This window comes from Scyliorhinus canicula, chromosome 8 (genome assembly GCF_902713615.1).
Source record: "Scyliorhinus canicula chromosome 8, sScyCan1.1, whole genome shotgun sequence".
In the NCBI taxonomy this organism is placed as follows: Eukaryota; Metazoa; Chordata; class Chondrichthyes; order Carcharhiniformes; family Scyliorhinidae; genus Scyliorhinus; species Scyliorhinus canicula.
In genome coordinates, this window is record NC_052153.1 from 72007872 (window position 1) to 72024609 (window position 16738).

Below are 16738 nucleotides of genomic sequence, written 5' to 3' on the forward strand. Positions count from 1 at the left end.
CTCCGAGGCCTTTTGCCGAAGCTCTCGGATCTCCGCACTTTGAGCTGTCTGGGTCGCCATGAGCTCGTCCAGGGAGGCCTTAAGCGGTTCCAGGATCTCTGCCTTCAGCTCCCAGAAGGAGCGATGAAGCAGCTCCTGCTGCTCCCGCGCCCACTGCTGCCACGGTGCTGATTCCCCGCCCACCGCCATCTTGCCTTTCCTGCCTCGCACCTTTCTCTGCTCCAAAGCCAATTTTTTGACCGCTCCGCTCCTGGTCCAGGCCATCCACTGGCGGAGAATCTTAGAGGAAGTGTTCCCACACGGGGAAAAGTCCAACCAGTACCACTGCAGGTCCTTAAAAGAGCCCAAAAGACCGAAAATGGCGGGAGCTACCGAACGTGCGGCGTAGCTCCGCATCACCGCAACTGGAAGTCTTCATGATTTTCCTTTCATAAATCCATGCTGACTCTGACTTATCCTGCCACTGCTTTCTAAATGTTCTGCTATAAAGTCCTTGATAATGGATTCAAGCATTTTCCCCACTACCGATGTTGGGCCCACTGGTCTATAATTCCCTGCTTTCACTCTACCTCCCTTTTTCAATATCGGAGTGACATGAGGTACCCTCCAATCTGTAGGGACAGTTCCAGAATCTATAGAATCCCGGAAGATGACACCAATGCATCCACTATTTCCAGACCCACCTCCTTAAGCACTCTGGGTTGCAGATTGATTTATCCGCCTTCAATCCCATCAGTTTTTCCAAACACTCCCCAACCGCTCTAGCAAATAACCCCCATAGGACATCAATTCCAGTCCTGCCCAGGTGTAACCTGTCCAGTTTGTCCAGGTCCGACCTCCCCCAGAACCAGTCCCATTGCCCCAGGAATCTGAAACTCTCCCCCTGACACCATCTCTTAAGCCACATATTCATCCTATATATCCTGTCATTTCTACTCTGACTAGCATGTGGCACTGGTAGTAATCACTACCTTTAAAAAGTGAAACTATGACATTGGTTAAGGGAAGGCTATTCACCAGGAGCTATGGCACCAGGAGATCTCGCCCAATGTCATGAACGTGAATGTTCGCCTGAACAGGCTAACATTGGTTCTGTTCGAGAGTATCAGCCTCAATTAGAAATTTGGTTGTTGATTTATGAGGCTTAAACCCTTCCAACTCAGTTATGAGAATTTTACCAACTGAGCCAAGCTGACTATCGTGCACTGTTTAAGGTTAAGTTGAATAACTAATATTATGACACTGCATCTTTCATAACTTTAGAGGACTATATAATAGAATTATGCTGAAGTTTCTTTTGATTTTTGTTTTAACATTGTAGGATCCCCGGCCTGAAAGTTGTGGGAGAATCATTTTCTCCAGCCATTCATCTGCAGCTGGCAAAGAGCAGAGGATCACGAGAGAATGATGTTAAGTTACTTCAAGAAATTGTTGATTATGTAAGTTTTGTTTGGAAAAAGCAGCATGTGCAAATGTTTTGAATGGTCATGCACTGGATGCGACTCTTAGTCATCTCAGTTGACTATTGTAAATAGGATTGTGCAGAATGATGTGATATATATTTATTTTGTACCACTTATAATGAACTTGAAATAAGTTTTCTACTTTTACCCCTTCCCAAAATAGTCAATTTGTTGGTCACAGTTTAGTAGTGATGGTTGATCTCAGTATAATGTTTGGGATTGTGATGTTTAACTTGCACATTATATATGTCACACATATAGGTATAATTGCAAGGTGGTACTTGAGGTCAGATGGACAGAACGGTAGCTAATAATTATTAAAGATTAAATTCCTTTTGAAAATTGTATGCATCCTATTCAGAATGAATGATTGACAGAATTATTTTGTAAATTTGCATGTGATTTGCCACAAAACGTTAGTAATAGATGTATGGTAAACTTTAATAAGATACTACTTGTAACATAGGGCAGCACGGTAGCATAGTGGTTAGCATCAATGCTTCACAGCTCCGGGGTCCCAGGTTCGGTTCCCGGCTGGGTCACTGTCTGTGCGGAGTCTGCACGTCCTCCCCGTGTGTGCGTGGGTTTCCTCCGGGTGCTCCGGTTTCCTCCCACAGTCCAAAGATGTGCGGGTTAGGTGGATTGGCCATGCTAAATTGCCCGTAGTGTCCTAAAAAGTAAGGTTAAGGGGGAAGTTGTTGGGTTGCGGGTATAGGGTGGATATGTGAGTTTGAGTAGGGTGATCATCGCTCGGCACAACATCGAGGGCCGAAGGGCCTGTTCTGTGCTGTACTGTTCTAAATCTAAATCTAAATAACTCCGATAAGTATGAGGACTGAAACCGTTTATATTTACACTAAATGTCATGCTTTCTTAAGCTTACACTATTTTGATCATGATGTTACGTTTAATAGTGCATGAATCGAGGGATCGCATTAACTCAAGCACGCTACTTGGACAAGGAAGAAAAGATTTTGCCTCCACCAAGGTAAATGTTGATCATATTTTATGTAATAATTATAATGGCTAGATTTTGTGGTCGGAAGTGATGTAAGAAAGCTGCCCAGAAATCCAGTGATCTCCGTTGTCTGTGGTGTAAATGGGAGGCATGATAGCAGAGTGGTTAGCACTGTTGCTTCACAGCGTCAGGGTCCCAGGTTCGATTCCCGGCTTAGGTCACTGTCTGTGCGGAGTCTGCATATTCTCCCAGTGTCTGCGTGGGTTTCCTCTGGGTGCTCCAGTTTCCTCCCACAAGTCCTGAAAGAGTTGCTGTTAGGTAATTTGGGCATTCTGAATTCTCCCTCTGTACCTGATCAGGTGCCGGAGTGTGGCTACTAGGGGATTTTCACAGTAACTTCACAGCAATGTTAATGTTAGCCTACTTGTGACACTAATAAAGATTATTATTATGAGTTTAAATCTGACGCCAGATCAAGGGAATCCCTTGGTGTGCAGCAGCAGTGACGTCAATAAGCAGCTAAACAATCGCATTGAAGTATTCACGCACGGTTGACTAAGAAGTTTAACGCACGGCTTTCGGATAGAAAATTAAATGGGAGTTTAAAGATCAAAACTAAAATAAAGAAATCTCTTTTTTTATTATTTGAAAATTGTATAATTTTTTATCACCGTGGAGAAAGTTGACATACCGCAAATATAAAATATGCTTTTCAGCAACCGTGAAGGTGCTTGGCAGTAATTGTGAAGTTTGCACGCCAATTAAAAAGCCAGTTACATCTCATTCGAAATGGTGACACAAATGATTGGAAGTTCTCATCAATTCTAGATTTCCCTGTTGATGGCAATCTGGGATGGTAGAAGGGCGATTTCAACAGCAAGCCTGTGGAGAGGCGTAGATGCTCGAAAATGCTTCAACTTCTCGACTTCCATGTTACTCTGTGCATGTGTGGTCTCCAAAAATTGCTGTCTGTTTCAGCGAACTAATGCCACCACAAAATCCAAGCTGTTGTAAAAATTATCCCTATTTTTCTTAGAATTGGTTGCCATTAGCTTGAGACCCTGCATATTTTAGTTCTTCCATTCCTGTGCTCGTTTTGTTTCATTTACAGTAAAGGATTTTGAAAAATTAAATAACATCTATGGTACTTCCAATCTACCCACCTCATCCATAGCAATATAGAAACAAACGGCTCTATTCAATCCCATCAAACCCGTTGTTATTTAGCACCTCCTTCGGTGTCAACAGTTCTGTTAATTTAGAGCTGGGGAGGAGGAGAGTGGGCAGAGAGCTTTGGGGGGGGGGGGGGGGGGGGGGGGGGGGGGGGGAGAGAAAGAGTGGGGAGTAACTTTTTCCTTCTCAATCTTCTCTTTTTCTCTTCACTCCTGACTTGGGTACAGTTGAGGTACAGTAAAATGCCAGTTAGCCCCTCTAGCCTATTCCACCATTCTGTGATGCCATGGCTGATCTGTAATCTTCTGCCCCACATCCTTTAATATCTTTAATTAACAAAAATGTATTCGTCACAGAATTAAGATTAACAAAACAATCTAACATCAGTTGCCATTTTCAAAAGAGTTGTATTCTCCTACCACCCTTTGCGTGCAGAAGTATTTTTGAACTTCATTCCTGAAAGCCTGAAGAGTACATCCTCGTGGTCCATGTTTCCCCCCTCCTGGATTCCCCAATCATCAGAAATAGTGAGCGGGATTCTCCCAATGGGAGTCTAAGTGCCGGTGCTGGAGTAAAAACCGGAGTGTATTACTCACAGAGACGCAGCGCCACGTAAAAGACGCGGCGCCTTGGGTCCAGCGCATGTGCAGTTGGGCCGGCGGCAACTAGCGCATGCGCGGTGGCCATCCTCCCCCATGCCGCCACGCACAAAAATGGCCCATCGAGACAGGTTTGCCCGCGGAAGAAAGGAGGCCCGCCGACAGAGAGGCCAGCCCGCCGATTGGTGGGTCCCGATCGCGGGCCAGGCCACTCCGGAGGACCTCCCCGGGGTTGGAACCCCCCCCCCCCCCCCGCCACAGGCCGCTCCTGGCCCTTGAAGCCCCAGGTCCCGCTGACCCGAGAGCAGGTTAGAATGGCGCTGGTGGGACTGTCACTTTTTTCGCCGGGCGCTTGACCCGTCCGGGCCGGAGAATCACCGCTCGGCATTTGCGGCGATTCTCCGAGCGGCCCGGCGCGATTCGTGCGCCATTGGTTTGGGGGGTGGGAGAATCACATGCGGCCGTCGGGGCGGCGTGGCGCGATTTGCACGGCGCCCCGGCGATTCTCCCACCCGGCCGGGGGGGAGGAGAATACCACCCTGTATCTACCCATCTCTTTCCCTTTAATATGTTGAAAGCTTTGATCATATCACCCCTTAACTTTCTGGATTTCAGGGAATACAAACCCAGGTTTGCAATCGCTCCTCATATAAATTAATTTAACACTTGGGTCTAGGTATCATTCTGCTTTGTCTTGAATTCTCCCAAAAATGAGGTTGCCAGAACTGAATACAATATTCCAGGTTTAGTCAAACCAATGCTTTGTATAGTTATAGCATAACTTCTCTGACGTCCACCAGAGATGAAATTCAGCATTCCATTAGCCTTTCTGAATATTTTCTGTACATGGACAATTCTCTTTGGACCACCACTGCCTCTAGCTTTTCACCATTTAGAAAATACAAAATTAGCCTTCATTGGTTCAAATTAGATAGCTCACATTGAATTCTATTTGCCACGTTTTTGTGCTGTATTTAAAATCTCTTTGTGATTTTTGCTTCCATCTACAGTGCTTGCAATACAATCTATATTTGTTCGTTCTCTCTCTCTCTCTCTCTCTGCCGTCTAGTTCCAGCACCGCGCGCCCCCCCCCCCCCCCCGCGCCCCACAGCTCCAGCCTCCCGCTCACTTTCTCCTCTTTCCCCCTCCTGTCCATGGGACCCCTGTAATAGAGAGCCCCTCCAAGGAATCCCACAGTCCAGACAGGAGCAGTGACAGAAATTACAGTTACACTTGGCTGGAGGCACCACATATCCATTCCTGGAAAGGGAACAGTTGTGAACTGCGCTTAAACCCATAGAGACATTAGCTGCAAGCTATTCATTCATTTCTAGTCATGGGCTAAGATCGACAGCTTCCATAAAACACCTGCAGCCTTGATTCATTCGTCTCCCTTCCTGGGTGAGTGACTCAAAGAGCTGAAACCACAACCACATCAAAGAGAGGCATTGCAATCACTTAAGTCACATATTCTCACCTTTTCTGACAATACTCCTTCCAAACTACATATCTCTTTATCTCTCACCATTTAACGATTGACTTGTGCATGTTCTTATTTTTAAAAAGTTTTTATATATATATTTAGAGTATCCAGTTCATTTTTTTTCCAATTAAGGGGCAATTTAGCATGGGCAATCCATCTTTTTGGGTTGTGGGGGTGAAACCCACCAAGACACGGGGAGAATGTGCAAACTCCACATGGACAGTGACCTGGGGCCGGCATCGAACCCGGGTCTATGGCGCCATGAGATAGCAGTGCTAACCACTGTGACACTGTTCCGCCTCTTTCAAATTGTAATCTCTTTACCTACTCCACATAGTACATATGAGTAAACGTTTCCCTCACAAATAAATCCCTTAAAGAGTTCTGCTTATCCACCAGTCTCTGTTACACCTCTTCCACTGGGATAGTGGTTTTTAATCCCACTTTAGTAAACCTCACTGGCTTGTCCTGTTTTGCCAAGTCTGTCTTAAGTTACCAACATTGCGACTTCACATGTCCAACTTTATTACAATGAAAACACTTGCGTTTTCTTGTCTCCTAACCACTATCGCCGGTTTCCCTTTTTGCTCTGAGGCACACTCTCTTTAACATCAACTACACCACCTCTGCATTGACCACCTGTGAATTTCTCATTTCCCCAGCTTCTACCCGTCGCAGATTGAAATTGATGTTGAACACTACATGTTGCTTTATGAACCAATTCAAAATTGTCTGCCATTTCTGCGGCCTGTCTAGCCATTTTAACTCTTTGCTGTCATGAGTTCTCTCTACTGCGGGAGGTGAATCTTTAAATTCCTCCAAAATAATTATTTCCCTACTAAGCTTTTGACCAGGAAGTATTTCTTCTTTCTGTAGACCTTCCTCAGCTACAGACTTTAACTTTGACTTCCAAAGTTCAAATTCTCTCTTTTCCTTTTGCTTCTGCCTTTGCTAATCTCTTTCTTCTTCCTTGGATTCTGCCATTGCTAATCCCTCTTTTGCTAATTTTTCCCTTTCCATGTCCCTTTGTAAAGCCCTCACTTTTTCTTCTCTCTCTGTCTTTTTCTTCTTTCCTCATTTCCATCACCATTTTTTCAGTTTTTGCTGCATTTCCAGTTCTTCCATTTGTAATTGGTTTCAAGCTAATTCTAATGGGTTAGGCTATGTCACTAGAAAGTTTAAATATTGATCTATGACTTGTACAATCTCTGCCTCCTTCACCCCTTTAGACAAGGCTAACCACAGTTTCTCCACCAAACTCGAGCTTTCTTTAGACTTCCTTTGTAAATCATCCCGAGTAATTTCTTCTACACCCAGGAAATCATTTGCAACTGAAAAATCCATCTCCAGCCACTCCCTATTCAAATTTCAAACCTGGAAAGAATGCAATCATTCCAAATACACTCACTGTCCAAGCCAAACAAGGAATTAAATGTAAGAATTCTGGTAACGAGCCCTCAATTTTGTTATGGACGCCAGACCAGATACCAACAGTGGCTAGGACACTGGACCAGAACGGCAACATTTTTTGTATGTTTTTTTTAAAGACTCTGCGGAAAGATCAATTCACTCCAGGGATGATTGCATGAGAAATAGAGCTTGGCTATTTTTACAAACAAAACTTTATTGTAACAAAATAAAAATAATATTTAAATTTTTAAGCTACAAATCTAACTAGAACATGTATCTCTTAACCCTAATACATGATTTCCTATTAAACCGCATGTAAAATGAACATACACCTCTCCACTCCATTTACACAGAAAGGCAAAAATATGTAGAACATATTCCTGCTAATAATGAGTCTCCGGAACCTTTTTGAAAGCCTGTCTCTGTCAGTTTCTTCACAGCCTCTCTCGATCGGTTTTCAAATCCTTCTGCCCCCACTTGTTCAAACAGGATTCTTTTATCTCTCTTAACTCTGCCCAGCCCTTCAAAGATGGTTCTGTCCAGACTTTAACTCATCATCGCTCTCTGGACTTTAGATTATGCACTCCCTTTTACACAAAAGAACAGGGCCATGCAATGAAAATGCAACTAACTTCCAATTTATGGGCAAAAGAGGCCTTCGGAGACCAGGTGTGGGCATATACCACTGACTCAATGCCAGCAGTTTTACCCTTTGGCTGTTGACCCCTAAATTGCCCACTACATCTTTGATCCAATTTCCTAACATCTCCCTGTAATTAATTAATTCTGTCACATTGCACATTACCAGATCCATAATTATCATTGTACCTTTCTCACAAGCCCCCATTATTTCTTCCTGCGTATTCCATCCTACAGTGTGGTTATGTTGAAGGAGCCTATAAACCACTCCCGTGAGTGACTTCCTACCTTTTGTCTTTCTACCCAAACTATTCTGCATCTTGATCTTTAGAACTAAGGTAATCTTGTACTTCTGTCCTTGTGCTACCCCTTCCCTATTCCTCGCTTCCTGTCTTTCAGAAATGTCATGTACCCTTGAATATTCGGTTCCCAGCCTTTGTCATCATGAAACCTTGTCTCTGTAATGGCTATTGGATGATGCATATTTATTTCTACTTGAGCTATCAATTCATCTGTTATGTCACAAATGCTATGTGCATTCACATACACCCTTCAAATTTGTCCTTTTACCATTTTTTCAATCTTTGGCCTTTTTTGGTCAGTGCCCTCAAGTTTGTATGCTCGATCCCTTCCTGCCATGTTCTGAGTATCACTTCTCTTATTGCTATCTTTCTCTTTTGCCTTGTTTTCTCTCTTTAATTGATCACATCTTCCCATACTTGATCCCTTTCCCCTACTATTTAGTTTATAGCCCTTTCTTACTGCTCTGATTATATGATTTAATAGAAAACTGGCCCCAGCATGGTTCAGGTGAAGACCATCCCAACTGTGCAGCTTCCACTTTCCCCAATACTGGTTCCAATGTCCCATGAATCTATGCCTTTTTCAAACACACCACTCTTTGAGCCATACATTCAACTCTTTAAACTTATTTACCCTATGATAATTTGCTCATGGCTCAGGTAATAATCCAGAAATTATTATCTTTGAGGTTCTGCTTTTAATTTAGCCCCTAGTTGCTCATACTTCCTAAGCAGATCCTCTTTCCTAGTCCTATCTGTATTGTTGGTATCTAGGTGGAGCATGTCCACTGGATCTTTCCACTTCTACTGCAAGTTTCCCTTCAGCCCAGAGTAGATGTCCTGACCGCTGGCACTGGGCAAGCAACGCAGCAGTCTGAACTCTCATTCCCAGCCGCATAAAGCTGTGTCTATCCTCCTACCTATACCCAATAACACTGCATTCCTATTTACTCCCTCACTTGAATTGCCTTGTGTACCTTGGATTAGATGAGTTCACTCATCCTCTCTGCTGCCCCCACTTTCATCCATACAGTTTGCAAGCACGTTGAATCTGTTGGACAATTGCAAAAGCTGAGGCTCCTCCACTGATGGTTTAGCTGTTGGATTCAAATCATATTCGTGGATCTAAGTTTCTTTAAGATTTGGTATCCCAAGCATTTAAATAAAGCAAGAAACTGGAGTACACAGTGCCATTTTTTACATGACTAAAATGCTTAGCCCGTGGGATACTTTTGTTACAAATAATTTGCAATTGTTTAAACTATCTACTTCTGTAGACAAGTGGACCTACTGTAGTAATAATAGTAGAAATAACGTCACTTTTTCATTGGATTCTTAGTGTGCGAGTGGTGGTTACTGTAGAATTAACAGAGGAAGAGTTGGATAGGGCAGCAGCATTAATCCAGGAAGCATCGGCGTGCATCCTTCACTAGGATTTCCTGATATTTATGATCTTTGTGGACCAGAAAACACACGGGGATGTCATGCCCTAAAGGACTGTACTTGCAGAATGTGCAAAAACAGATCATTATCTGCTGAAAATAAGGATGACCAACTACCATAAATGAACTCAACTGTTTTTTACATATTTTGTTAAAATTATGGAAATTGTACTAATGAACTTAAAGTACATTTGTCTTACAAGTAAGTGCAAAAAAAAAATGATTGTTACAAAGTGTGGTCAGCTAAGAGCCAGAAAACTTTCTATCCTAGTTTCTTATTCGAATTTTCTCTTCATTTTGTAATAATAAAATGTATTTTTTGCAACATTCACAATAACCTTGTGCCTAAAAGTAATGCGCTGTAGGGAAGTTCCTAAAGAAATTGGTTGGTTGATTCATATTTAAATGAGAATGTGGTGTATAGGTTTAACTTTATATAAGGAGCTAAAATGTATTGCCTATTTAAGATTACCAACTTTGCTAATTGTACTATAAAATTATTTTTCATATCTGCTGTATGAGAATTTGGCTGTTTTTTGTGTTTGCCATATATTTAGAAAAACAGTTAGCCTCATTGACATTGACGTGGATGTGTTATTTCCTAAGTTATTGATTCTGTTTGATATTAAGAGGGAGGTAGCTGAAGGACTATTGCTAATCAACTTAATTTTAGGTTTAAAAATTGCTTATTGTCTATGCGATCAACTCATTTTAAATGTGGTAGTAGCATGCTTAATGTGGCTGGAACTAGAAACAAAACACAAATTGGGAGCGCTTGGACAACATAGTGCACCTGGTTGATGGTTGTGTGCAATCACTTAATGCTCCCTGTTCAACCTTTGTTTTTTCATCTTTCACCAGAGGAGGATATGGCTACATTTCTGAGCCCCAAATAATTTATAGATGAGTTCTATAGACCCTTTTGATTTCCAAATTATTATAAAATATAGTGGGATCAAATAAGTGTATACATGGTCCCATTCAACCTTGCAATATACCAGTCCAATCCTTTTATGAAATAGTGTGCATAACATTCTCATCAAATTAGTTGTGCTTCCATCAGGGTTCTGCTGTGTTACTTTTAAAATCTGTGATAACCTTGTCATGCAACAATTTGAACAGTAAATTTACAGATTTGTATTTGATGTGACATGACTGAAGATTACCATCAGCATTCTTTTATATTGGCAAGCATAGGAATTCCAGAGAAGTGTGACATTTTTGTGCCGTTCAGATTTGTTTAGAGCTTTGTTAGTTTTCAGGTGAAATTGGTTTCCTGTCCATTTTAATACTGGTTTACAGAATTTGCAGCACTAAATGTACAAATTGTGCAAGTTTTTTTGAATGTGTATAACTGCAAAACAATTGCTGAAAAGTTATTTTATTTAAAAATTGCATGAAAGGTGGAAAGGAGATTGCTTTAAAAGTGTTCTGCACTCTTGGTGATTGGGTAGGTTATTTTTGTATTCTGCGTGCTTTTTACTGTTAAATTCAGTGCATTACTTTACCCAGGACTTACAAACCTCAAGTCTTTCCTACCTTTGATTGTTTTCCAAGGGAAGGGGCTTGTCAGTTTACAGATGCATTTGTTATATACCTCTACTTGATAACTGCACTGTACGTGTGCATTGGAAAATTGCACATAGTCAGATATGTAACAATATGTGGAATTGTGACTGGTATTTTCATTGCAGTTAAATGTAGGCATCATTATAATCTTGCAGTTGACTTGCCAGCTGCATAATAAAACCAAAAATCACGAGTAAAAGTTTGTTTTGTATATTTAAAAAAAATGTGTACCACAATAAAATTTTATACTGAGTGTTGTTTGGAGCCTTGTTATTTTTAACCTGATCCTAATGTAAATTGTATTAGTGGACTCTTCATGACCATCTAATCATACAGGATACCATTGTTACCATCATAATTCACAATTTTAACATTATATTGAAATCTCATCTCGCATTCTCCCCTATGTATACTGGCTCACCAGTCCAGACTTGGTGCTTTAATCACCTAACTGTGCAGTCAGTTACTTGCACACGGATATTTTGCATTAAAAAAAATATTGTCTCAAACATTTCCTGTGCTCTTGCTACAATGCCAGTTGGTGTTATAACTGAATGGGAAGCTCACAGAATGGAACCTTGGCTCAAAAGCTCATGTTTTTTTTTTCAAAACATGGAGGAACCTAATCACAGGACCACTAATTTGTTTTTAGAATAAGAAAAAAAATTAATAGACATGAAAAGTTTGATTATAATACAGTACTCCTTCACTCATAACACAGTCCTTGTAAACACACAGGCTGGCTGTGGTCAGGCACATTTCACTCTGAACCCTAGTGAATATCTGTGGGTTTCTCCTCAACATGATTCTTATACTATGAGCCATCCTGTCTCACTGAACTCTAGCTTCCGTGTGAGTAATTTCAAATTCCACTTTCAAACTAGAGACACTTTCAAATCTTGATTTTAAACAATGCTTTCCTTCAGCTGCTTCCATCAACAATTTGCTTTAACACTTTAAATCTAGGTACTGCAGCTGTCCCTTTAACTCAGAACACTTTATCTGCTTTTCTGGTCACTTCCCTGATTGTCTGGACTTTATCTGTTTTTTTGGGGAGGTCTGCCTTTTTGCAGCCCTTTATCCTGTCCAACTTCTGGCTGAGCTGAGAGATGTTCACTCTCTAACGTCTTGTCTCCAACTGCCAATTAATTCAGTTATAACTAAACTCAAAAAAACATTCATATCCTAAAGGTGCCCTTAGTTGCTAAACAATGATTTTTACCTCTCCAAGCTTTTATTTACTTTTCATGCAGTAACTTCTCAAGCAGTTTGAATTGAAACCAAAACCCCCATACATACAAACTCCTTTGTTCAGCATGAATCTAACTATAGGTTTACCCTTCCTTACACAGAAACTAATAAACCCACTTACAACAATACTTTATTTCTAATTAATACAAATATAAATTCTTTAAAATTACCTTTTTTCCCGACACCGGTTTAAAATTGACTATAGAAATTTACAACGCTTGTATGGGCCTTGCATATAGCCCAAAACTAAAATTTGGAGCTGTAATAAATTCCTCATTATTTCTTTTTGGTCAACTGTGTCCAACTTGGTTTACTTAAACCAGTTTTGATAGCTTTGACTTTGTGCAATATGGCTAGGTTGTACCATTGCATGTAGATAGCTTTGACTTTGTGCAATTTGGCTAGGTTGTGCTATTGCATGTAGAGTAAAGATCTCTGAACAGAAGCCAGGCGTGTTACGATAAAAGTAAGATCAACATTGAACTTTTATACCATTGAATGCTTTCAAGCCACCACTGGTGACCTTTACTGGATTAGTTAGACAGGATCAACAATGAATCCAGCAAGTCACACATGACTACTTGCCATGAAACATTTATATTATTGTTCCTGCGGAAAGACAACAACAGCATGTGATGTGCAATAATTTTATCTCCCCTGTGATCTCCAGAATTGAGAAGGACAAAAGGAGCAATGTCATGATAATAGCATCAGTTCTGTGTCACATACAAGCACTAGAAGATCTATCAAAATGTCTACATCTTGGTGGGTCAATATACTGGCATTGCCAATTGCCATAAGGATTGCAGCTGTTCAAGATGATTAATCCTGCGCCACCATTTCAGGGACAATAAAGGATGGTCAACACCATTGTGAGAACAAGTGTTTTTAATTAACCTTCACAGAATTTGGGAAAATCAAATTGGCAGAGGTAACCATGAGGAAGAATTCTTAGAGTGTATTGGGGACAATTTGCTGAAACAATATGTTATGGATCAGGCTAATTTGGATTTGGTCATGTGTAATGAATAAACAATATCGGTAAAAGATTCCCTACGAAGCAGTGTTAGAATTTAGCTTTCAGTTTGAGAGTGAGAAACTTGGGTCAGAAACAACTGTGCTGCACTTAAATAAGGATAGTTATAAAGGAATGAGGGCAGAGTTAGTTGGAGTGGACTGGGAAAGGAGTTGAGCAGGAAACGAGGTTGACCAGCAATGGCAGATGTTTCTGAAAATAGTTCATGATTCACAACAAAAATATATCCCAGTGAGGAAGGAGGATTCTAAGGGGATGGGTCAACCATGGTTAACTAAGGAAATAAAGGGTAGCATTAATGTAGCAAGATTAGTGGTAAAGCCAGAGGGTTGGGAAAGTTTTAACCAACAGAAGATGACCAAAAAATAATAAAGAGGGAGAAGGTAAATTATGACGGTAAACTAGCAAATAATATAACAAGAGACTAAGAGTTTCTTTAAATATGTAAAAAAGGAAGAGAGAGGCCAAAGTGAACATAGACCCTTGGGGAATGAGACTGGGGAAATAATGGGTAACCAGGAAATATAGGAGTTAAATACATTGCGTCAGCTTTCATGGTGGAGGACGCTAGTAACATTCCAAAAATAAATAATCGAGACAGAAGGGAGGAGAAAATAAATATAATCACAATCATTATGGAAATTAATGGAGCTAAAAGCCAATAAGTCCTTTGGACCTTATGGTTGTAACCCAAGATATGAAAGCAAGTAGCTGCAAAATTAGTGGATGCACTGATAGTAATCTTTCAAAAGTCCTTAAATTCTGCAAAGGTCCCAGAGGATTGGAAAACTGCCAATGGAACACCTTTATTCAGAAAAGGAGGAAGACAAAAAGCAAATAACGATATGCCTGTTAGCTAACATGTTATTGGGAAAATGTTAGAGTCCATTATAAAGAATATAATAGCAGAGCTTTTAGAAATGCAGAATATAATCAAGTAGAGTGAGCATGGTGTCATGAAGGGGAAATCATGCCTCAACAAATTTATTAGAATTCTTTGACGTGGTAATGAGCTAGGTAGAATAAGGGGATCCAGTAGATGTAATATACTTGGATTTCCAAAAGGCATTCAGTAAGTTATCGCACAAAAAACCATGTAATAAGAGCCCTGTGGTGTTGGGGGTAGTATATTAGCGTGGATAGGAGATTGGCAAATTAATTGAAGACAAAGTTAAATTAAGCGGAGCATTTTCAGGATGGCAACATGTAACTGGTGAAGTGTCACAGGGATCTGTGCTGGGGCCACAATTATTCACAATATATATTAATGACTTGGACAAGGGAAGGGAATTCACCAGTGCCAAGTTTGCAGATGACGCAGGTGGGAAGGCAAGTGGTGAGGATAACACACCAGAGTCGACAGATGAATTTGGACAGATTAGGCAAGTGGGCAAAAACATGGCAGATGGAATATAATGTAGGAAAATGTGAAGTTATGCACTTTGGTAAGAAGAATAAAGGAGCAAAATATTGTTCAACTGGAGAAAACTGCAGCACCGGGTTTTGGGGGTGCTCATGTGCAAATAACAAAGATCTAGCATGCAAATGTAGCAGGTACTTGGGAAGGCAAATGGAATGTTGGCCTTCACTTCAAAGGGAATGGAGTATAAAAATAGGGAAGTCCTGCTAAAACTATGCAAAGCACTAGTTAGACCACACCTGGAATACCGTGAACAGTTTTGCTCCCCTTATCCAAGGGAAGATATACTGGCATTGGAGGCAGTTTCACTCGGTTGATCCCTGGAGGGATTTTCTTATGAGGAGAGGTTGAGTAGGTTGGGCCTGTACTCACTAAAATTTAGAAAATTGAAAGATGGCATTAAGACATACAGGCTTCTTGGGGGGGGGGGGGGGGGGGCTTGACAGGGTAGATGCTCAGAGGGTGTTTCCTGTTGTGGGATAGTCTAGGGCCAGAGGGCATAATCAAAGAGTAAGGGGTCGGCCAATTAAGACAGAGACCAGGAGGAATGTCTTCTCTGTGAGGGTAAAAAAAATATTCAGTAAAGACTTTAATTATTAAAAAGTTAAAAACAATACAGCGAACCCAAAAAGAAACTACACCCACCCGAGTGCCAATCCACCCCAGCCATTCATAAAGAAAGCAAAACCTTAACAAAACACAAATCCTCCCTCAACGCCCCCCCCCCCCCCCCCCCCCCCCCCCCCCCCCCCCCCCCACCCCACAACAGCTGATGGTAACCAGTTCCGACCTCCTCATGCTATACTTTATCATCTCAAGATTCTATAATTCTACAGGTACCCAGCTAGGTCAAGGCTCTAGGATGCACTGGGGACCTCCAGCTAAGCAGAATACGCCTCTGGGCTATTAAAGAGGTGAAAGCTAGGATATCTGCCTTTGTCTCCACCTGCACCGATAGGTCCAACACTCCAAAGGTGGCCACCAATGGGCACGGCTCCAGCTGAATATTTAAAATCCCTGAAATAGTATCAAAATAGGAGACCCAGAAATATACCGATTTGGGACAAATCCAAAACACGCATATGATTCGCTGGCCCTCTAGAGCGTCACATCTATCCTCCAACCCAGAAAATAACCCATTCATTCGCGCCCTAGTCAGGTACACCTGTGCACCACCTTGAACTGGATCAAGCATAACCTAGCACACGAGGAGGTGAAGTTGACTCTGTTGAATAGCCTCATGCCACACCCCTCCCTCAAAAACCACACCCAATTTTTTTCTCCTTTAGTTCTTCCAATGAAGACTGCTCCATCAACAAGATCTGCCCATAAATATCCAAACCTTAACCCCCCCCCCCAACTTGGCGAACGACAGGACCCGATCCAAAGTCTGTACAAGATTCCCGGCAGCTGCCACAACATCTGCGTTCTAAGGAATTTGCAATTCCCCAAACAATTTCAACCAACCACGCAGATCCATATCGGATCCAGAGGATGGTTTCTAGCGGACAAGGGCCATTCCCTAAATCATGATCAGCTTTCAGCAGCCACAATTGGTGGCAGAGTGATGGCGTGGTGGGTGGCACAGTAGTACAGTGGTTAGCGCTGTTGTTTCACAGCACCAGGGTCCTGTTGTGTTATGCTGCTACTTGATACAGTCTTAACTAAAGGATGCTCCAGACTCTGAAATGAGTTCAACGTGTTTATTGAACTATTAACACAGTTCTCAAATGAGTTTGACTCTCTGCTAATCTAACTGTAGTAACTCAGTCTAACTGTACCAGCTTGCTCTAAGCCACGTGCTGGGGTGTGATGCTGCTGATCAACCCTGTCTAACTCTCTAGATGTCTGTGAAAAGAGGCAGGGTGTGAGTGCCTCATCCCTTTTATAGTGTTTATGGCATGCCCCCTTGTGGTGATGCCACCTCTCAGTGTCCTGACTGCCCATTGGTTGTGTCCTATTCTGAGTGTTCATTGGTTGCATGTTTCCATAT

General features: G+C 41.6%; 1 protein-coding gene across 2 annotated transcripts in view; it reads left to right on the plus strand.

Moving 5' to 3' along the window:
• The window catches only part of sptlc1 (serine palmitoyltransferase, long chain base subunit 1), an 81758-nt gene extending 70467 nt beyond the window's left edge, over positions 1 to 11291 (plus strand). The window contains exons 13-15 of one of the 2 annotated variants that reach the window (XM_038804724.1): positions 1322 to 1439; positions 2378 to 2451; positions 9367 to 11291. In XM_038804724.1, the coding sequence (XP_038660652.1) occupies positions 1322 to 1439; positions 2378 to 2451; positions 9367 to 9460 (286 nt within the window). In that variant the 3' untranslated portion in view covers positions 9461 to 11291. Of the gene's footprint in view, positions 1 to 1321; positions 1440 to 2377; positions 2452 to 9366 lie in introns of those variants that run through there. The other variant, XM_038804725.1, reaches the window with a different exon arrangement.
• The last annotated feature ends 5447 nt before the right edge of the window (positions 11292 to 16738 follow it).